The 22,724-nt window shown below is 36.7% G+C and overlaps 1 protein-coding gene across 1 annotated transcript in view; it reads right to left on the bottom strand.

The window, feature by feature from the left end:
- LRRC9 (leucine rich repeat containing 9) overlaps positions 1-22,724 on the bottom strand; it is a 188,794-nt gene that overhangs the window by 35,460 nt on the left and 130,610 nt on the right. The window contains exons 23-27 of the mRNA XM_036735971.1: positions 21,510-21,632; positions 13,265-13,395; positions 10,442-10,550; positions 8,249-8,388; positions 4,153-4,289 (exon numbers count right to left, since the gene is read on the bottom strand). Coding sequence (XP_036591866.1) covers positions 4,153-4,289; positions 8,249-8,388; positions 10,442-10,550; positions 13,265-13,395; positions 21,510-21,632 — 640 coding nt within the window. The remainder of the gene's footprint in view (positions 1-4,152; positions 4,290-8,248; positions 8,389-10,441; positions 10,551-13,264; positions 13,396-21,509; positions 21,633-22,724) is intronic.

Raw genomic sequence — 22,724 nt, 5'->3', positions numbered from 1 at the left:
TACTATTATTATCCTCATTTTATAGATGAAGGAACTGAGGCAGACAAAGCTTAAATGACTTGCTCTGGGTCACAGTTAACTGTCTGAGGCTAGATTTGAACTCAGGTCTTCCTGTCTCCAGGATCACCTCTTTATCCATAGTTTTCACAGAAAACTAAAGCATTGTAGTGATCTTTCTAAATCTACCATGTGAAATAAGAGGCAACAGCATCTGGGTAGATGAAGTGATACTGACAGAATTCAATTCATTCCTTGGGCAAAGATCATGCTATTCTTGCCTAAAAAGACGTTTTGACACATCACGGTCCACAGCTGTCCAAGGGCAACGATTTCTGAAAATCATGCGTATCTAAGGGTAGATTATCAAAATCAGACTGTATGCTCTCAGTAAGCAGTTATGCTTGACAGTGAGAGTGATCATCCCTCATGGAATAGGAAGCAACATAACTGGACTTCATGTTTTGGTACTACAAGAAGGCAGGATACTGAGGAACAAATCATCAATATCCATTGCCATCCTTCCCAATTTTTTGCTTCCTTCTTCCTCTGTTCCCCTCTCCTCTCACTATAAATGCTGTGGTGCACATGATGCCGATCATGTGAGCAAGCAAACTGGGTTGCACATGAAATGGACCAAAGACATTTTGAAACAGTACTATATCATAACAAAAATGCAAACATTTCCCCAGTTACAAGCTAGGGCTTCATATAACTTTTTATCAACAGTACCCTCCGTTCAGATATCATGGTATGGTGGAAAAAGCAAGTATTGACTTTAGAGTCAAAGAGGACTTGGGTTCCAATCCTACCTTTGAAACTTACTACTTTAGAGGCAGTTGGTGGCTCAGTGGATAGAGAGCTGGGCCTAAAGTTAGGAAGACCAAACTTCAAACCTGGCCTCAGATACTTACCGTAGGCAAGTCACTTAACCTGTCTGCCTTAATTCTTGGAAGAAAAAAATGGCAAACTACTCCAGTATCTTTGCCAAGAAAACCCCATGGGTAGTACTGATGTGCTATGGTCCATAGGGTCATGAAACATCAGATATTACTGAATGACTGAACAACAATAACCCTTTGGCTCCAAGTCACGCAGCAATGCAGGGCAATCATAACAAAAAATTCATTCCTTAAATTAGAGGAACTAAGTGACAAAAATGAGAAGCCATTGAAATCTGATGAGGACAAATTAAAGAACTCAAAGGTCCTGAAAGATTCACTTAATGAAAATTTCAGAAATTGGATCTAATAATGAAAGAGACAACAAAACGAACAATGATATCTCAAATGATTTTGAGATGGGAACACTTGAATTGGAATTCTAAAAAAAATTGAATTTATTAGCTAACTGGCAAACTGATTTTACAAAAACAGAGAATTATTTATAAAAGTTGCCATTTGTTACCAATAGGAGTAAGAAACACATTCCTCACAGTTTTTGTCAGAAAAATGTAAGAACATCTCAAAACTTACACATGACAACATATTTAACTGGCTATCACCATGGGAAAAACCTTAAGAAGAAAGGGGGAACTATCAAAGGATACCTTCTAAGGACAGTCATCAAATATCAGCATAGAAGAAACACTTGAGAGAGCCATTGAACAGACATAAGAAAGGCACTGGAAGATTACATCGATATTGAGCTAGCATGAACAGTGGAAAATCTTACCATATTGCCCAATTAAAGGCAACAGCAATAAAAACAAAACATATGAAATAGAATCCAAAAAGAAATCAGAAATTCTAGATTTTTTTAATCAATAATTGAAATCAAAAGTCAAAAGGTCAGGGCAATGACAAAAGAAATCAAAGCAGTGCAAAGAACAAGATAAATAATTCAGCATCAATCAAAAACTTTACTATAGAGGTTTGAGAATCAAAGAAATCAGAGGTGAAAGAGATCCCCCAAAGAATGAAGATATGGAAAATCTTATCTCACAAGTTGAACACAATGAAAATACTAGTTGGATCAAGTGAGAAAGCAACAAAAACTTTTTGCTAATATAATAAACAACAGGAGAGTTACACTTTAATTGAGGAGTCTGAAACACTAGCTTTTCAGCGAGGATGGAAAGTGATGGGTCCAGATAAAATCCATAATTATTGGCTCAAATGTGTCAGGGTGGTACATGAACTACTAACAAAGTACTTTCTCAGCTTCCTCAGATGAAAGCCTGATACCATCTTTCTTAACAAAAGCCATTGCATATTTAATAACGAAGATGAGAAAACCTGCAATCCTTCAAAATACAGGCCAGTTAGGTGTTTATGTACTTTATACAAAGTGCTCAGTCTGTATCACTAAAAACTATAGGTAAAACTTACGAGAAAACAAAATATTAGCTGAGGAGCAGAGAGTGTTCCAAGAAATATCAAAGGTACAAAGACAAATGAGTCTTGTTTGGTTACCATTAAGCAAGCCACACGAAAGTGCTATAAGATTTATGCCATTTACATTTATTGATTATTTCAGAGTCTTTGATTCAGGTTCCACATTTGGTCCTGAAGATATATAAAATAGTGCTACAACATTTCATGCCAAAACAGAAAACTGTTCCCCATTTAAAATATGCCATCAACACAATCTTAGGAACAATTGATGTAAAATGTGGCATCTTCCAAGGAGATAGATTAAACCTATTATGGTTCTGTGTGGTCTTAGATTCATTATCACCTTTCTTAAAGAGAACTAATTATGGCTTCCGAATTAAAAAGAGAATCAAGCCAGAACATCTTATTAATTACTTGATGTGCATGGATGACATAAAAACAAACAACGTACCCAACATAACTCACTAAATAGCTTCTTTGTCTTTTGAAATATTTCTCTAATAAAATAAAAATGTCATTTAGACTGAATAAATGCAAAACTCAATATATGCCAGAAAACAGAGACTGAAGAAAACAGACTGAAGGCTCTGAGCTTGAATCTGGATGTTAAATTAAACCAACAGTCATGACAATACTTATAAATACCTTAGTCTCAAGGTCGAACACAAAACTTACAGCTGTGATACCTATGGTTGAATATGTTGAGATATATGTTAAGAGTCAACCTGAAATCAAAGCTAAATGGGAAGAACCCATATAAAGCAATTAATGTCTTCAAAACATTAGTTTTAATGTACACTTTGGGAACTCTAAAATTAACCATAACAGATTAGGAAAGCATCCTAACAAAAACTTGTATAATATTAATGAAATGTTGGAGCTATCTTCCTAAGGCAGCTCTGGAAAGATTAATTCTAATAACTAATAATACCAATAACAATAATTACTAAAAGGGAGAAGGAATACTGACAGATATTCTTAGGGCGCATAATAAACATGTCAAGAATCCACAAAAATATTGTTGGGACAAGCAGACATCACTAACAGCAGGATGGTAATAGGTATACACTATGGGATTTGTCAAATGTAACAAAAAATGGTTTACCTTTAAATGGAGCCTATGAAACTATTAAGACCCAAGAATGGAATCAAGGAACCCTCCATGGGTAACATATGCATGAACTCAGCCAACAACATAGTAACAAGGAAGTGTCCCTCAAGTAACTGAGTCATTCAGACTTTCTGGTGAAAAGACAAAGGTTTGTGATGGTAATACAGAAGGAGGCTACTGAAATCACAGAATGGTTATCCTTGAGGAGCCTGGACTTAAGTGATAAATATAAATATGAAAGAAAATAGTAGAAACTCTACATCACATCACTGAAGCCTGTAAAAATTCAGCACCTACTGCATATTCAGCAAGTCATGACTACCAGAAACTTGCTATCTTTCATGGACTGACAGATGACAAAAAGAGGTCTCAAAATATCCTTGAGAATTCAACTAATAAACTATTACTGGGGTACTGTATCATCATCATAGACAAAACTGTTGCCCACAATCACCCAGACATAACACTGATCCACAAATTTCAAGAACATGGTTTTTAATAGCTGCTGAAATATCAGCTACTCATATAATCTTCAAGCAATGGGGACAATTTTTTTTCAAAATTATAGAGACCTAGAAAAAGATATCAAAATAACATAGGAATAGGATTAAGATATATATCGTCTCCATGTTAGGAATATCCACTAAGAATACCAAGTCAGATTAATTTGCTAATAAAATGTTTCATATTATCAGTGCTCTTACTTACCCTGAAGAAAGAGAAATTTTAAATTTCTTAGTCTGTTAAGCTGCAATTGGATTAAATTACAAATTCCATTGTAGCCCAAATGAAGAACTTCTAAACTCTGCATTATTGGAGGCAAATTCTCAGGAAGACTTGAATCCCTGAAAAGTATATGTAAGTATGAGCCCTGGGCCATGATTTCAGACGTAATGTCTTATAAACAGACCAACTTCTTACATATGTGTAATGTAAAATGATTTTTTTATTCACTGAATTTTCTGAAAATTCAGAACTTACTCTCTTTTTTAATATGTAGATATGTATAACAGCACACAAGCTCCCAAGTCAGGAAGATCTGTGTTTGGATCCCACCTTGAATGCTCACTAAGCTTTGTGACTGCTAAGCTGCTTCAACTCTCAGTGCCTACTGCAATTCTCTAAGACTTTCATTTGCAAAGCAATTGCCCTTATTCTTTGTTACAGGGAGTTTCCTCACTGGAAGTTCCCCAAACCAAAGAAGTTAAAGATGCAAACCAAGGAAGACTATGTGTATGTATCCAGTACCATCATAGGATCATTTCTAATAGACATTCTCCAATACTCCTCTCTCCACACCACAAACCTTACCTACCCAGAGACCACCACAGGGCCCTGGTACCAGAATCACAGAAGGACTCTTTCCTCCAATGGCCTCTGTTCACTCATATCCCACCCAGGATCTCTCCTTCCCAACAGTACATGCTAAAGACTCTAGGCTTTGACTAATCTCTGCTGCTGTGAGTTAAGGACCACTGTTTTGTTTTGTTTTGTTTTGTTACAATTGCCTGGCAGTCAAACTCTTCTATATGTGTTTTCTGCCCCAATCAATATGTGAACTCTTTTAGAGTAGGGGCTGTATACCTTTTCTATTTGTATTCTGGGAGCTAACTATAGGTGGTGCTTGACATATAAAAATAATTTAATAAATGATGTTCCATTCTACTCCACACACACATACATATATTCATATCCATATGTACAATTTTTACAAAAACTTATTATATGCAAAAGATTGTTATAACAAAGATTATGTTGGTATTTAATAATTTCAAATGACTGAAAGTAGAATTTTTACTTTAGCATCATGAATAAATTTATCATCTTAAGAACCATATATCAAATATATATATATACTTATAGTATAACATACAACTCTTAATCAAGTATAGTCAAGTGTAACTTTTGACAACCAACACTCAAATTAGAACTATGTTTAATATAACACACAGAAACACAAACCTCCCTCAAGGATTTTGAATTCTAAAAGAGCATTATACAGAATAGATTATAATTTAAATGCATATACACACGTAGAATAAATCTATTAATGGTGCCAGAGTAAAAAAAAATCTACTTGTAGCTGGGTATGGTGACACATGTCTGAAATCCCAGCTAACAGAGGAGACTGAGGCTAGAGTCTTGAGTTTGAGAGTTCTAAGCCTCAGTGGACTATGCCAACTGAGTGTCTGTATAAGTTGGTCATCAATAAGTTGAGCCAGAGGCCAGCAGGTTGCCTAAGGAGGTATGAACTGTCCCATGTTGGAAAAGAACAGGTCAAAGGTTCCATGTCAATCAATATTGAGACTGGACCAGTGAGTAGCCCCTGAACTTCCAGTCTAGGTGAAACAGACCCAATCTTTGGGGAGGAAAAAAGTTCTACTTGCAGTCTTTCAAATTTACTATGTACCAGTAAAATATATTCTGGATCTTAAACTTATAAAATTATATGACAGTACTCAATCAAATCCATACTGTTCTACAGAAATACCAAATACACAAGGCAATTTCCCCTCAGAAAGCCTGGGCCAACTGCATGGAAATTTGATGTTTCTTTCTCAACTGAGTCATTCTGAATGGGAAAGAGGAGGGAAGCTTGCATAAAGTATTGTGTTCCTCCTATCCTGACAGATTAATACAATAAAGAACCAAAACAGAAGAAATTTTATAAAATTTAGTGAACCCCAAAGAATAGTTGAAACCAATAATCCCTGTATACCCAAGATCAAGACATTTTATCATATATTAATTTACTCCTTAAATTTTATAAATTTATGCTATATTACCAAAATTAATGAGGAAGGCAGATTCCATATATATATCACACCAGCAGAGTGTCTCTCATACAATAAATACTCAATAAATATTAGCTGATAGACTATAATTCTTAAATTATTAGCATAAAAACCATTTTCAAACTCAATATGAACAGGATACTAAGAAGTATAATAGTTTTAAAACTGTATTTCCAAAGTAAATGAACTATTAAGAACTATTAAGGAGATCTATTAAGAACAGCAATAACTAAAAAAAAATACAGGTAGTTGCCAACTTACAAACAGATTATATACCAAAAGATTGAGTCAAATGTTCAGAATTCAACTATTTTCCCATGGAAATCATGGGTAAATTATCAGGTCAATTCATAAAAGCCCGTTTAATCAAGAATGTAGGCACAATGATATTGCTAACAACTTTGGGCCCTTTAGTCTTGAACTTCAGTCTTATTGAACTTAAGCTCCTGAGTCCTAAGGAAAAGGATGATATGTGTACATGCATGTGCATGCACGTGTGCATGCGTGTGTGTGTGTGTGTGTGTGTGTGTGTGTGTGTGTGTGTACTAGAAGCTGGGAGCGGGGGTTGAAGCAGAGACTTTAGTATTTGGATAGATCCCTAACAATGAGAACAAGAAGGGGAAATGAGTGGGGCCCCAGTGGCTCTGGCAAGAAGATTGGAGAACAGTTCTGTCTGAAAATTGAGACTATAGGAAAAGTTCCTTTGCATGAATCATCAAGTTACTGGGGATAACCTTTAATCCAAATTGGTAAAAGAGAATTTCTGAGTGATATTATGAAAGAAGAACTGATGAAGTATATCTCTATTAAATAGAGGTGTTATTAATCATTTGCAAAATAAATACATGTTAGGTAACAAAGTTAAAATCTCAAAGATCTGCAGCAATGGGTTGAATCTAATGAGTTGAAATTTAAATAACAAACATGTATGGTAAAGTCTTATACTTGGGTTAGAAACATCAGGAGGAGGGAATATGTGTTTAGCCAAAGGTTTATGTGAGAAGGACCTGAGGTTTTAGCAACTTATAAGCTCAATATGAGTTTAATGAGGCACCCAAAAAAAAAGTTAATGAATTTTTGGTCTGCACTAAAAGAGGCTGCCTAGAATGAGACAGTCAATTGCCTTGCTGTATTCTTCCCTGGTTAGACTATATCTAGAATGATCAGTTCATTTCTGGGTGGCACAATTTTAGGAAGGACTAAATATTCTGTAACATTTATAGAGGGGGTTACTAAGGACGATCAAGAAATTTAAAACTGTGACATGCAAAGATTGGTTAAAGTAATAGGGTTACTTTAACTCCATTTAATCTGGAGAGAGAAAAAAAAGGCCTAGAGGGCACATGATCCTTGGTTTCAAATAAATGAGCTATTTTAAAGACAAGGGTTAGAACTGCTTTGCTTGTTTCCAGAGTGCAGTGGGTAGAAGTCAGTAAACAATGACTAAAAGTTATAGGGAAGCAGATTCCAGATGATATGAGGGAAAACTTCTTAACAAACAGACCTGTCTAAAAGTGTGATGAGTTGCTTCAAGAGTTAGTGGTACAACACTGGACATCTTCAAGTGGAGGCTGCATAACCACTTGTCAAGGATGTTATATAGGGGATTGATTGAGGTATGGCCTGCACTGGATGCCCTCTGAGATCCCTCCAACTCTGAGATTCTATAATTCTGTAATTTAGGTCTCACTATTGATGGGCTCATTTCTGTAGTCTTGCTTAAGAAGAATGAAAAGTTATGAATGAATGAAATGGCATAGAAAGATGCGATTCTAGATTAACAGGAATCTGAACCGCCAATGGGTATTTTATTATACTTCTTTGAATCCTCTCTACACAGAGACCACTCAATGTACTTTTTGACTGATATTAATTTGAAGCAATGACATTCCTTTAAAAACTTATGAATTTTCAATAACAGTATTACGTGTTATTGCTATTTTACTTTTTTTCTAATAATTCCTTTATCTAATAAACATTAATATTAAAAAAACAGGCTCATACAGCACCTGCTTCCTTTTGGTACTCCTTGCTGTCCATAGCCACTTGAGGTTACCTTCTGATAGAGAAGTTGCCTATTGCTTAAGTGAGTCTGTGGCTTTATTCTGGGTATTATTGATTCTATGTGATTATAGTTGAGACACAATACCTACACAAAGCATAGCATATAAGTAAAATATTACAAACATAACCACATGCTTTTTTAAAATCTGAAAATAGTTTGCTTACCAGCAAATGTGAAAAGTGGCAAGGGTTACCATTCTGAAATGTGACAATATTTTAAAATATTAGTGCTTGAGTTAATGCTAATTTTTACATGTAGACACATCATGAATTCTAACATACCAGTCACTCCATTTAATTCTGAATCATAGCTATAAGGTATAGATTAAATATTTTAACCTTTCATCTCTATGAGCATTCTGCTAATCTTAAATCATCAACATAAGCTGAAAAAAATTTGGAAGGTACAGATAGTCAACTTCATGAATCAAAGGTAGTTTAAACTTGTTATAAGAACCTTCAGCTTCAAAAGAAAGGATTTTATTTATAAATTATAGAAACAAAATATAAATATAGAAGGTCCTTTATTATATTTTGTGGCTTGCTAATACCAAAACCATGATACTCTGACCATGTTTATAATGACAACTATATTGCCCATTATTCAGTCAAATTAAGAGGGTTGTCTTTTTTTTTCTGTTGCTTTTGGTACTGGATGATTCCATTTACTAAAATTCTATATTTGTACTGCAACTATATAATTTTTTGTTTCTCTTAAATAACTTCTATTAATCTAATTAACATATTTATCTCAATTTATCTCAATAAAGATGTTATCTCAAATAAAGGGTTGCAGTGGTATACCTTGGAGAGCTCTAAGCAGCCTTGTGAAGAGCTGGTTTTAGACCTCTTTCCTCGAAATTTAAAATTGCAGATGATTCCCAAATCCTACATACTGTGTTCTGAGTGTAATTTTGTACTTATATTTGATTATAAGTATATCTGATGTTATTAAAATTCACAATATTTCCAACAAAATAATGAAGTAAACAACTTGTAAGATGCTGGGAAGCTACCTAACCTCCCTATCCTGTCCCCCAACTTTTAATGCCAGGAATAGATAGAATCATTTCTCTGATTAATGCAGAGAAGACTAAACTCCTAATTTTCCAGGTTTAAAAGACCTTTGGTCATAGGTAGGCCAGGGAGGGAACAAAGAAGACAGCTCTATGTTCTTGGAATCTTGACTTCATCTAACTTCAATGAAAATAATAATAGAAACAGCAATAGCTCACATCAACATGTGCTTTACAATTTATAAAGTGCTTGCCTTACAAAAATTCTGTGATACTGGTAATATAAATATTCCTCTTTTACAGATAAAACCGAGACTCACAGAGTTTATCTTGACCATGTCAAATAACTAGTAAATAGAAAGACTGGGAATTGCACCAAGGTCTTTTGACTCCAAGCTCAGTGTTCTTTCAGCCAAATCATGCTCCACGTATTAATGAAAACTTGCATTTACATAATGCTTTACACTTTTACAGTCACAAAAATGCTTTACATACATCACGTCTTTTGATCTTTGAAACAACTGGGAAGCAGGCAGCATAAATTCCACTTTATAGATTGAGGCTCAAAGAGGTTAGGGGACTTGCTTAATAAATGTGGAGTCTCTTGCTGTTTGGCACACACAGAAGTGTTCAACAGAAGATGTGTGAGAACAAATTAATACTGTCCACTATTCCACTAGGTGGCTATTCTACTAGGTGGAGCAGCAGAAAGAGTTCTAGGTCTGGAGTCAGGAAGACTCATCTTTCTGAGTTCAAATCTAGCCTCTGACACTCATTAGCTATGTGACCCTGGGCAAGTCACTTTACCCTGTTTGCCTCAGTACCTCATCTGCAAAATGAGCTGGAGAAGGAAATGGTAAACCACTACAGTGTCTTTGTCTGGAAAACCAAAATGAGGTCACAAAGAATTGGACGCAACTGAAATGGCTGAACAACAACTATTCCACTGCTGAAGGTTTAAAGCTTTGAAACAGATCATGCACTTGAAGAAAGCTGTATTTATTCATCATTACTGAGTTATACAAATAATTCTATGTCAAAAAACAAAAGTTTAAAGTTTTATATCAAAAGTAACATACTGCAAAAGTTGCAACAAAAATTAAAATGTTTTTATGAGCTCACCTTCACATTGGGTAGATAGATTAAGCCACTGAATGAGGTTAGATTGTTGTTCTGCAAATTCACACTGCATATATTTCTAAATTGATCAACTGGAACTAGATCCACAGTTCTGTATTTTGAAAAAGAATGGCAGTTAGTGTTTTATCAAGGCTAAAAAATATAGGAGGATTCATTTTTTATTTAAGCCTACAAAATAATCTTTCTCTCATCAAAGTCCTCACATACAATAATTTCTCTAGCACATATGTAGAATTTATAAGTCCAATTATTCTTATAGCTGTTACATTTTTGACATGAATGTGTATAAATAAAAGATGGACATACAAAGTTATGCTAGATAATTAACACACACTGGGCATGTGTGAGGCTCCACAAGACTAATGGGAATTGTAGTCAGCTTGATTTCTGCTAGTGAGAACTCTGTTACACAGTACAGGTATGTATCAGTAAGGCAAGATTCATAATATCGATGGTGACCATAAATATGCCTGTAATAGTTCAGAATCACAAAGTACAAGAGACTCTCTGTATAGAATGCAGAAGAAGTAAAACATTTATTCAGACACCAGATCCCAAAACCAATAATCCAATTCTACATAGTAGTAACTGTATTCCAAAACCAGTAAGTCTACCTGAATGTAACAGCAAGGAGATTAAAACACAGTATCACAGCGAAGAGCCAAGCCATGCTGTAACCTTCCCTTTTGCTAGGGCCTTCCCGTAAACATCCACTCACGAATCCTAACTGTCTGCTTGCCTTCGTCCTTTCCTCCCGCAGTTCTGAAAGCTCTTGCAGTTCTCAGAGCCCTTCCAGTTCTCTATCTCTCCATCTCTGTGTCTCTTCCAGTTCTTTTGCAGCTCTCTCTCTACTCTGTGTCTTCTTCTCTAAGCTCTCTCATCCACTCTCTGAAGCTCTCTGGCTTAGCTTAATGGCTTCCCACAGAGTATATATATACCTTGTTTAGGGCCCTGGTGCTTAGTATCTACTTAGCAAAAGGGTGTGGTCCTGGGGCTTTGCCCCTACTTAGCAAATGGGCCTTCCTACAAACAGGCCTCTCCTAATCAAGCTTCCCTTAACTAGCTCCACCTGAGGCCTATTAAATGGGTGGGAAAGATCTTTGATCACATTAGCACCACAAGGTATCAAGCTAACTTCATACTGATTGTGCTGGGACTCACTCTCTTTTCACAGGTTGACAGACTAATGCAGAATACAGTACAGGTAGAAAGTGACCTCCAGGGCCATTGTTTCTAAAGCTACTTTAAGCTTAAACCTGGAACCACTTCCATGGGTTTAGGACTTAGGTTATATCAGTCATATGGCTTTTCCGGTTCCATTTGTTCCACTCCTACAACGGGGCACTTGGTTTTGTTCTTATGAATATGTAAGACTTGTTATCTAGAGAAATTATTTTGCCCATATTTTAAAATTTACTTAATGAATATCATCTTTCCTCAGAATTCTTTTGTTTCATTTTATATTCATAATCATAAGCTCAGAGATTTAGAGATAGAAGGGCTAAGGGACCTTAGGAGTCATTTACTCCAATTCCCTCATTTTACAGATGAAGAAACTGAGTTTCATAGAGGTTAAGTGACTGCCCCAAATGGCAGAACTGGCATTTCAACTTCAGGTGCATGACTCTAAATCCAATATTCATGGTATCAGATCATACTGCCTCCTTCAATTTAGGACCAACATAGGGCTTTTTGTATTTTCGAATCTATTTTTCTTTAAGGAACTTTAAGACGATCATTTTACAATCTTTTTTCTATTTTATTTATATTATTTTATTTTAAAATTTTTTTGAGGGGGGAAGGTAGAGCAATTGGGGTTAAGTGATTTGCCCAAGGTCATACAGCTAGTAAGTGTGTCAAGTATCTGAGGATATTTCAATCTTAAAATACAAATAAACATCTTAAAAACCACCTACACATAAAATAATAGCATTCTATTTTCCATTTAAAAAGTATTATAATATGAAAAAAACACCTTTCAGTATTAAGATTAAATAACACATTACAAATTTGGAAGAATTGCCCTCAAGGCCTTGGTGTCTGTGAGGCTCAGGAGGTCTTGTTCAATTTCAAATATAATGTAATTGCCCCCTAGAGGTGGCCATTTCTATTATAAGAAAAACAGATGACTCATAAAATGCACATATAAAGTAATTCTCATAAAAGTACAGAAATAAAAGCTAAATGGTTGGTTTATTATTTACAAGAATATATTCATCTATGAAGGCTGGATATAAAGCAAACTACTAATGTGGAATACTGGTTGGAGAGGGGGAAACTGAAGGGAAGATTAGTCCTGTGGCAAGTATAAAGTTTGGCATTGCACCTGGTGAGGGCACTTCAGTTTGTAATGACCCTCGAGTGCCTGATTATTAGTACACTGCTCTACCTTACTTTCCCTCTTAAAAACCCACTTAAGCCAATAAAGAAAGGAATTTCTGAAAAAGATGCCCCCCATAGAGCTCAATCTCTTTTCCTCTTCCCATTCTTTGGACAAAAGATAAACTTTAAAATTTGAATGGCATTCTGAAGGATGACAGTTGTCAATGAAAAGTAATTCATGTATTTGGAAGAAGAAAGTTAGCAATGTTGCTAACAATCTCAGGTGCATCCCACATCACAGACAATTAGATTTTGAAACAGTATTAGGGAAAGTGAGTTACTTTTCTCTTGGCTATATTTGAATCAGCATATAAGAGTGGCAAAATCTAACCAAAGCATACATTTTTAATGAACATTTCACCATAATACTTTGTAATTCAGGATGTATACTACATACAAAAGAATATTTTAAAATGACCAAACCTGATACTAGATGTGGTCCAATTTAATTCCTGCATTTGGATGAAGCTTGAATGTCCTTGCCTTTCTGCGATCATGTCAGAGGTAAGTCTGCCACCAAACAAGTCTTTTGCGTTCTCTATCTCTAGAGATTGCTAGATGAATATATTTTTAAAATGATATCTTTTCTTCATGATGGTAAATTCAGATGAATTAAAACAGAACTGTCATTTTTTTATGATTTTATCATAATCAGTGAAAAAATTCAAGTGACCTTCTAAGTCATTAACTATTCAATTCCAAATAACCAAATGGATTTGTAACCTCATCAATGTAGATATTCTTTCAAATTATTTTTCATGTCAAATTAAACTTCATTAATTAATTCATCACATATTTATTGAGCATCAACTATCAACCAATCAATTAAGAAGCATTTATTAATTCCAGTCACTAAGTCAGATAAGGAGAAATACAAAGGTAAAAATAAGATTCCCTATCCTCCACAAGTTTATTTTCTTTCTGGGGGAAATGGGATGTTGTAATGGTAATCAGGGCAGGACTTTTTGCTGTTCTTCTCTTAGGTGCCTTTAATGAGTCTGGCCTTTGTTTCAACAGGGAAGGTAAAGTGGGATCTTTTTGTCTTGGAATGCTTCTCAGCACTGGGGTGGTGGAGAGGCACTGATTTGTGTATGATGTGGTGCTTTCCCACACTCTGGTTTCACACACCCTAAATGGTGAGCCTTAAGCCCTCAGGGTCCCGAACAGGGTATGCATACTGGAAGATTAATGGTTCACTTTTGGGGGTACACTCGTTGAAAGAGTGACAAGACTCTGGGCAAGCCATTGAAACAGCACCCTGCCTCCCATGCCACCCCCAGCTTTGATAGATAACCCAGATGTTGGTGCTTCTCTGGTAACTAAGTATTGCTATGGATAGACTGGTTTGTATTATTTGCTCTGTTTATAATGTGTGTGATTTGTAATTTCTGTTTGTGTTTGCCCTGAAGTTCAGGAGGCTGATCTTTTCCCCTTGAACTAAGTGAATGATGTATGTATGTTTAATTAAACTGAGATTGTTAACCCCTTAAAGTTGCTCCAAGTTCACAGAGCTGCAGAAGAGAGTGCTGAGGGGAGAGTGGAAACCAAACAGCTTCGGATAGGAGGACTGAGAGGGGAGAGGACACAGGCAAGCAGATAGTTAGGATTCATGAGTGATTTTTCATGAGAAAGCCCTAGCAGGGGGGAAGGTTACAGGATGACTTGGCTCTTTGCTGTAATACTGTGTTTTAATCTCCTTGTTGCTACATTGAGGTGGACTTACTGGTTTTAGGATACAATTACTGCTATATTGAACTGGAATTACTGGTTCTAGGATTTGACTCTTTGGTGCCTAAATAAATGTTATACTTCCTCTGCCTTCTACCTAAAGAGTTTTTCATACTTTGCAATTCTGAACTATACAGGCATGTTCATGGTCATACCGGACGTCATGAATCTTGCCTTACTGATACAGATGTACACATACAAGTACATGTGAAATATACACAAAGTGAATACAAGATAATTGAGTAAGGAGAAGAATCAGGAGAGGCCTTTTGTAGGAGATGGTGTTGGAGCTAAGCTTTGAAAGAAGCTATCATTTCTAAGAAGTGGTGATGAGGAGGGCATGCATTCTACAAAGGCAAAAAGTAGAAAATGAGTCATGAGGAACAGCAGCAAATAGGCCACTTTGGTGGGCAAAGAAAGAAGCTTAAGAGAATAGGATGGAGGGGAGTACACAATTCATTATCACAACTATGAATGTGAACTTACCCATAAAACAGAAGAGGATGGAAGAATGGATTGGAAAGCAAAATCCAACAATATGTTGTTTTCAGTAAATACACGTGAAGCATAAAGATTCACACAAAGTTAAAGTAAGTTTACAGCAAAATATACTATGTATCAGCTGAACTAAAAAAAAGCAAGGGTAGTGACCATGATCTCAGACCAGACGATAACAAAAACTAGAAAACAGACAAAGAGAAAAAACTCAAACTATAAATATCAAAATAGCAATTAAAGACAAGAACTACGAATGGAATGACTTAACAACAACTCCTGAGGCCTGAAGAAGCCTGCTACCATCACCTTCTGACACAGAAGTGACAGACTTATAATGCAAAATTTGGCGTATATTTTTGGACATGCCCAATGTAGGAATTTGATTTAACTATGGGGAGATAAGGGGAGATAAAGTTCTTCCTGCAAAAAAGGAGAAGAGAATCTGAAGGAAGGCCAGAGAGAATTACAGATAAGTAGCTTTGAAAGTTACATGGTGAATTTATTATACATTTAAAAAGAAAAGCAAAATCTATGTAATGGAAAATCACAGTTTCATGTACAATCCTCTCCTGTTCCACAATGAATAATGAAATATTTATTTTATTCAATGCATGTTAAATTCAGAATAATAATAAAAACATACTTTAAAAAGCAAATAAATAAATAATGCCCAGATCTATTAGGACTAGAGGGCAAAGTAAAAATTGAAAAAAATCCTTAGTCACTTCCTGAAGAAATTCCAAAATAAAAAATCCAAGGAATGCAACAAACAAAATCCAGAGCTTCCAGTTCAAGGAAAAAATATTGTAAGCAAATAGAAATAAAGAGTTCAAATACTAAGGAGCTAAAGTTAGAATCACATAAGACCTGGCTGCTACTACTATGAAGAAGAAAAGAACCTGGAATATGAAATTCCAAAAGGCGAAAGATAAAGACTTACAACCAAGAATAACTTATCCAGGAAAGACTACTATAATCTTTGGGGGTGGGAGTAGGCAATGGACCATTCACCAAATAGAGGACTTCCAAGTGTGCTTGATAAAGAGACCAGAGCTAAGTATATTGGTTGAAATGTAAACACAGGAGTCGAGAAACATAGAAAGGAAAATACACTTGATTAATATGAAGGGACTATATGATGAAACATTTATATACTAATAAGAGAAAAAGAAGCAAGTATTCTCTCAAATGTCTTTGATAGTAAGTAACGTCTTTAAGGTCATAGAAAGAGTAAATAAAGGAGATGGCCTGGGTGCAATTTTGTTACATTTTTATAACATTAAGAGAAAAAAGAAAAGGAAGGAAAAATGAACACATAAGGGAAAAAAGTGGAGAAGGCGGTGGAACTTACGATATCACATAATTAGGGTGCACAAGAATAATTATAGCCATGGAAGAAGGGATGGTGGTGGTGGAGGGAAACAGACTACATATGAACCTTACTTCATCTGAACCTAAAGAGAAGTTTAATTCTTCCCTCCCATGACAGGCCACCAAATACTTGAAGACAGCTAACGTTGTCCCTGAATCTTCTCTTCTAAACATTCCCATTTACTCCGATGACAAAGACTCAGAGCTCTTCCCTAACATCCCCAGAGGGCCCTGCCCTCTTTTGTACATTCTCAAGCTTGTCACATCCTCCTTAAATGTTTCTTAACTGGACACAGTATTTCAGATGAGGCCTGATGAGAGCAGAGTATGATGTAACTATCAATTCCCCATATCTAGATACTATGTCTCTCTTAATGCAGGCTGAAATTACATTAGGTTTTTTGGCTTCTGCACCAAACTGGTCACTCATAAATATTTCACTTCTTTTTCAGAACAACTAGTATCTATTCATGTCTCCAATGAATAAATGAATGAATGAAAAAATGTTTTTTAGCACTTACTATATGCAAAGCATTGTGCACTAGGGATACAAACAGAAAGTCAGGACAGTCCCTACTCTCAATAGTAAGGGAAGACAACACATACTAGAGTTTTTAGCTAAAAGTGATATGGAAGGGCCTCATGGTCCTTAGGGTGGAGCAGCAAAGCAGATGGTAATATGTATTCTTTAATGTTATTTCCACTGAAGAAGGCACATCCATTTATAAAGTTGAAGCATTCAATGGTACCAAGAACTCCAGCTAAGAGAACTTTCTTTTCTGGGACTTAAGTAACTGTAGCTATTAAGAGGCAGGGAGGTTGCCCCTATCAGGTTGTATATTCACAAGGGATGATTTTCTGGATAATGCCTGTGGGGACTCAGCTTATACTACAGATTCCTGGCGTACCTCAGTGCAAACCTCCTGTCACAATGACAATGAATATTAAACAACTAACTACTCTGAGTCCACTAACAACTATTCTCTCTATCAGAGGAATAGGCTAGTACAGGGTAAAGTTCTGCTCTGGTATATATACATGCCAACCTAAGAATATCATTCAGGCCCATTTTTCAGCTCCCCTGTTTTCTTCAATGTGGTACTAGCAAGAAAGAGTGGCAATAACTGATAAAAGAAAGATCTGTAGGAAGTAGAAAGAAATAAGACTGAGGACAGAAGTGAAAAGGATAATTCTAAATAGAACAAGTAAATTACATTTTCCCATATGTACTCATTCATTCTATGCCTAGTGAGAAATATCATGTGCTTTGACACTGGAGAAGATACAAATTAAGAAAATCTCAGGCCCTGTCATCCAGGAGCTTATAATCTACTAGAAATATGTAGGACAAGGATAGGGAATAGATGTGTAATTTGATTGGTATACGGAGCTCCTTGCATGAGAAAACTTCCTCTATTAAGGTAGGTCAGCAATTTCTCTGTATCTTAAGAGTACTAAGTGACTAAGTGATATGTGGAGGGTCACCTAGCCAGCATTTGTCAGAGGGAGACATAATCTCAGATTTTCCTAGTTCTGAGGCTGGCTTTTTATTCACTCCATCATATTGCCTCCAGCTTCATTTAGTAAGCTTCTGTGTTACAGCAAAAAAGGTAGATGTTGGGAATAACTCAGAGCTGAGGTTTTGCAAGAGACAGGTGACATAGGACAAGGGGGCAAAAAGATTCACAATCAAAGGGCAGTGGAGAACTAAATTGGCTAACTATAGGGTCTATATTGTAAAAGGAAAAAAAGCGAAGTCAGAAAAAAGCCTGAGAAAGTATTGAAGTGAGGGGGGATTGGAAGTCTTGAGGAGACCTAAAAGTAGGTTTAGGAAAGATCATACATAGGGAGGGATAAAGTGGGAGATTATGGTCAGACAGAATGTCAGAGTTTGTAATTCAATTTTCAAGAGAAATACTTGTGAATAATGATAAGATCTGGTGTTTAACCAACCCATCCTTATGTGTGGCTAAGGTGCAGTGAAGGTATAGAACGGTGGATATAAGGTGGCTGAGGAATTGTGAGTTTGGAGAATTTGAGGGGACAGCTAAGTGGTGCCGTGGATAGAGTGCTGAGTCTGGAGTCAGGAAAACCTGAATTCAAATCTGATTTCAGAAACTTGCTAGTTGCGTGACCGCAGGCAAGTCACATAACTCTATCCATTTCACTTTCTTCATCTGTAAAATGAACTGAGGTAGGAAATGGCAAATTACTCCAGTATCTTTGCTAAGAAAACCCAAAATGGTGTCATGAAGGGCCAGACATGACTGAAACGACTGAACAAGAGCAATATGAATGCTGAAATAGTCTCCTACTAAAAAGGGCAGGAGTTGAAAAGGAGAGGAAGATAATGACCTTGAATTGAATTCCTTGGGGAAAAATTGGGAGGGAGACCAGTAGAAAAGCCACCATGATCTAAACTGGATAAGAAAAATGTGATTGGGGACAGAGCCAAGATGGCAGAGTAAAAGCAGGGACCTGAGTGAGCTCTTGCCTAAATCCCTCCAAACACCTGTAAAAAATGACTCTAAACAAATCCTAAAACTATAGAACCCATGAAATGACAGAATGAAACAAGTCTCCTCCCCAAGACGGCCTGGATGCTCACTGGGAAGGGTCTATCGCACTGTGCTGGGAGCAGAGTGTGGCCCAGCATAGGCTGAGCCAGCACAGACCAGGCCAGAGCAGACAGTAAGGAGCAGGCCTCAGGGCACTTAATCACTGAGCTGTGGCCATTTCCAGACTTCTCAATCCCACAAACGCTAAAGACAACTTAGCAGGTCACTGGGAAAACTGATGGCCCTGGGTGAGAAGGGTAAGGTGAGGCCCCAGTCCTTGGGCTGCAGAGGTGGCTGTAGCGGCAGCGGCAGCAGCAGCAGCAGCAGCAGCAGCTGCTGCTTCCAGAGCTCCAGGCCCAAAGATGCTGGGTGGAATCAAGAGGCTGATCACAGTGGGAGTGCAGGGATCTCTTTGCTGGTGCTGAGGCAGGATTCTCTTGCTTAGGCCTATGTGGATCTGGGTCACAGTCCTGCTTGGCAGTCCTGGGGTGAGGGTGTGGCACAGCTTCTGGTGGCTGTGGAGAAGGAGTCCTCCTAGCAGTTCCAAGGCAGAAAAGAGTGCCTGAGATCACTCACAGACTAGAGCACAGGCCAGGAGAGGAGGAAACACCTCTCACTGGATCATACCACCTCAGAAGAACTGAAAATTTACAGGTGCATACAAGTAGCTCAGAAAATAGCAGTGCAAAACCCCTGAAGTTTGGGACAGAGCACTCTCCACTACGTAAGCAGAGTCATACCTTGACAAAGAGCTCAAAAGTCAAGTAATTGGCTGGAAAAATGAGCAGACAGTGTAAAAAAAAAACTCGAGACAATGGAATCTTACTTTGGTGACAAAGAAGATCAAAACATACAGCCAGAAGATGACAACAAGTCAAAGATCCTACATCAAAAGTCTCCAAGAAAAATATGAATTGGTCCATGGCCTAAGGGCCATGGAAGAGCTCAAAAAGTATTTGGAAAATCAAGTAAGAGAAGTAGAGGAAAAATTGGGAAAAGAAATGAGAGGGATGCAAGAAAATCATGAAAAATGAGTCAACAGCTTGCTCCTTTAGGAGACCCAAAAAATACAGAAAAAATAACACCCTAAAAAATAGACTAATCCAAATGGCGAAAGAGGTCCAAAAAGCCAATGGCGAGAAGAATGCCTTAAAAAACAGGATTGGCCAAATGGAAAAAGAGGTCCAAAAGTTCACTGAAGAAAATAATTCCTTAAAAATTAGAATGGAGCAAATGGAAGGTAATGACTTTATGAAAAATCAAGAAATTATAAAACAGAAACAAAAGAATGAAAAAAACAGAAGACAAGGTGAAATACCTCACTGGAAAAACCACTGACCTGGAAAACAGATCCAGAAGAGATAATTAAGAAATTATTGGACTACCTGAAAGCCATGATAAAAAAAACCTAGACGACATCTTTCAAGAAATTATCAAGGAAAACTGCCCTGATATTCTAGAACCAGAGGGTAAAATAGAAATGGAAAGAATCCACCAATTGCCTCATGAAAAAGATCCCAAAATGAAAACTGCTAGGAATATTGTAGCCAAATTCTAGAGTTTCCAGGTCAAGGAGACAATATTACAAGCAGCTAGAAAGAAACAATTCAAGTATTGTGGAAACACAATCAGGATAACACAAGATCTAGTAGCTTCTAAATTAAAGGATCAAAGGGCTTGGAATATGGTATTCTGGAGGTCAAAAGAGCTAGGATTAAAACCAAGAATTACCTACCCAGCAAAACTGAGTATAATACTTCAGGGGAAAAAATGGATTTTCAATGAAATAGAGGACTTTCAAGCATTCTTGATGAGAAGACCAGAGCTGAATAGAAAATTTGACTTTCTCTGCTACTGACAAAGAATTCCAGTAACGCAGACAGAACTTCACTTTTGAAGCTAGGAAGTTTCTAGGGCTAGAATTGAACTCAGGAAGATGAATCTTTTTGACTCCAGGCCCAGTATCCCACTGTCCCACCGAAGTAAAGATTACCCTTTGTAAAAACTAATTGATGCCAAATGTTTAAATGGAGTTGCAGTGCTAGGAACTGGCACCTAATAAGGGAGGGAACATATCCAGTGGGGCTTAAGCAGAGAACAGTATAGAAAAGGGATTCACCAACCCCTCAAGGTTATGCACTGGAACAGATATAGCAGTCTGGCCTTGGGAAAGTCAGTAAGTATACTTGTTAAATAAATATATACATACATACTTATATACTACACAGATATATACATGTTGCAGTACCTGGCACATAGCAAAGTGCTTAATAAATGCTCTATTTCTCTATATTATTATGCATGTACTTTATTATCTATAATATATATATATATATATTCACATATAAACACAATTTTAAACTACTTCTAAAATTTGTTTTATAGGCTTGCATTTTTCTAAACTTCATAAGGTTGGGTGTCACAGCACAAAGGTAGTCAAGCTCAAAATGATTATAGCTAATTAATTTGAAAATACACAACTTGGGCTAAATACTGTAGTAAAAACAACTCACTACTGAGACTCCATCCAACGCTTTGAGATCTGGAAGGTGGAAGATTACAAACAACCGGTAGTTTTCTTGATTCCATACAATAAGATTTCCACACATGTCTAAAATGACCAGATTGTGTAAACCCTAGTAAAATAAAAACATTTTGAATTCACATAAAGTTTCTATGTATGCTTTTATTTAATCCCATGAAAAATTTCATTAACACTGATTTTAAATCACTAATTGACTCTATACTTGAGTAACAATGGGTACTGTCATATGCATTTGCTTCACCTTCTTGGGTGACTAGGGTCCCTTCCTTTAATACTTCAGAACTGGAAACACCAAGATGAGAAGGATATAGCAAAATCATCACTGACAAGGATTAGCTGAAGGCAGTAGTGGTGATGTTTAATTGCAGAAGAGGGAGATTTAGGGAAAACATGATAGCTGTCTTTAAGTATTTGAAGGTCTGTCATGTGAAAGAGGGATTCTACTTCTTTCGATTGAGTCCAGAAGGCAGAATTAGGAGAAATGAGTGGAATTTACAGAGAGGAATGTTTTAGCTTCATAGAAGAGTAATAGTAGGGGGAAAAGGCCCTATTAGTCTTGGACCAATGAATTTATAGATGAAAGAGCCAAGAATTCTGGCTGAGTGGGTAGTAGACAATTATCTTACCTTCTGGGCACTCAGCCTACTTGTTTACATGGGTAATCAGGAGAGACTGGTTTTCAAAAACGTAGGAGCCCCAAACTTCTAGCTGATTGGAAACTATTACGCAAATTATGATTAACAAGTTTATAGCCTAGGCTTCAGAGATGAAAATTTGGAGATTATGTTGGAAATTCACTATAAACTAGGGGGAGGTCTCTGATCACATGGAACAATATCTGTATCAGGAAAGTAGCAAAATGATCAAAACTAAGGGTCTTAGCTAGGTGGGACAATCTTCCTCTTTACTCTAAAGAACTGGGTATCTGGGGCTGAGAATGTACTGTTAGGTGGATGGGCAGTCTCTGAGCTCAGACTTGGAGTGAACAAAGGAGTGAGGTTTTTTTGCTTTTTAGGTGTGTGTGTGTGTGTGTGTGTGTGTGTGTGTGTGTGTGTGTGTTTTCTAAAAGACCTATCTAAAAAAAGCCAAACCAAATGTACAAAACATGGCCACATTTCTGGCTGACCCAGAAGATGGAAGGCAATAGGGAGTATATTTAAGCAACAATCATAGAAAATACTTG

This window comes from Trichosurus vulpecula, chromosome 8 (assembly GCF_011100635.1).
Source record: "Trichosurus vulpecula isolate mTriVul1 chromosome 8, mTriVul1.pri, whole genome shotgun sequence".
NCBI classification, from domain to species: Eukaryota; Metazoa; Chordata; class Mammalia; order Diprotodontia; family Phalangeridae; genus Trichosurus; species Trichosurus vulpecula.
This window is presented reverse-complemented; position numbering and strand designations above follow the sequence as displayed.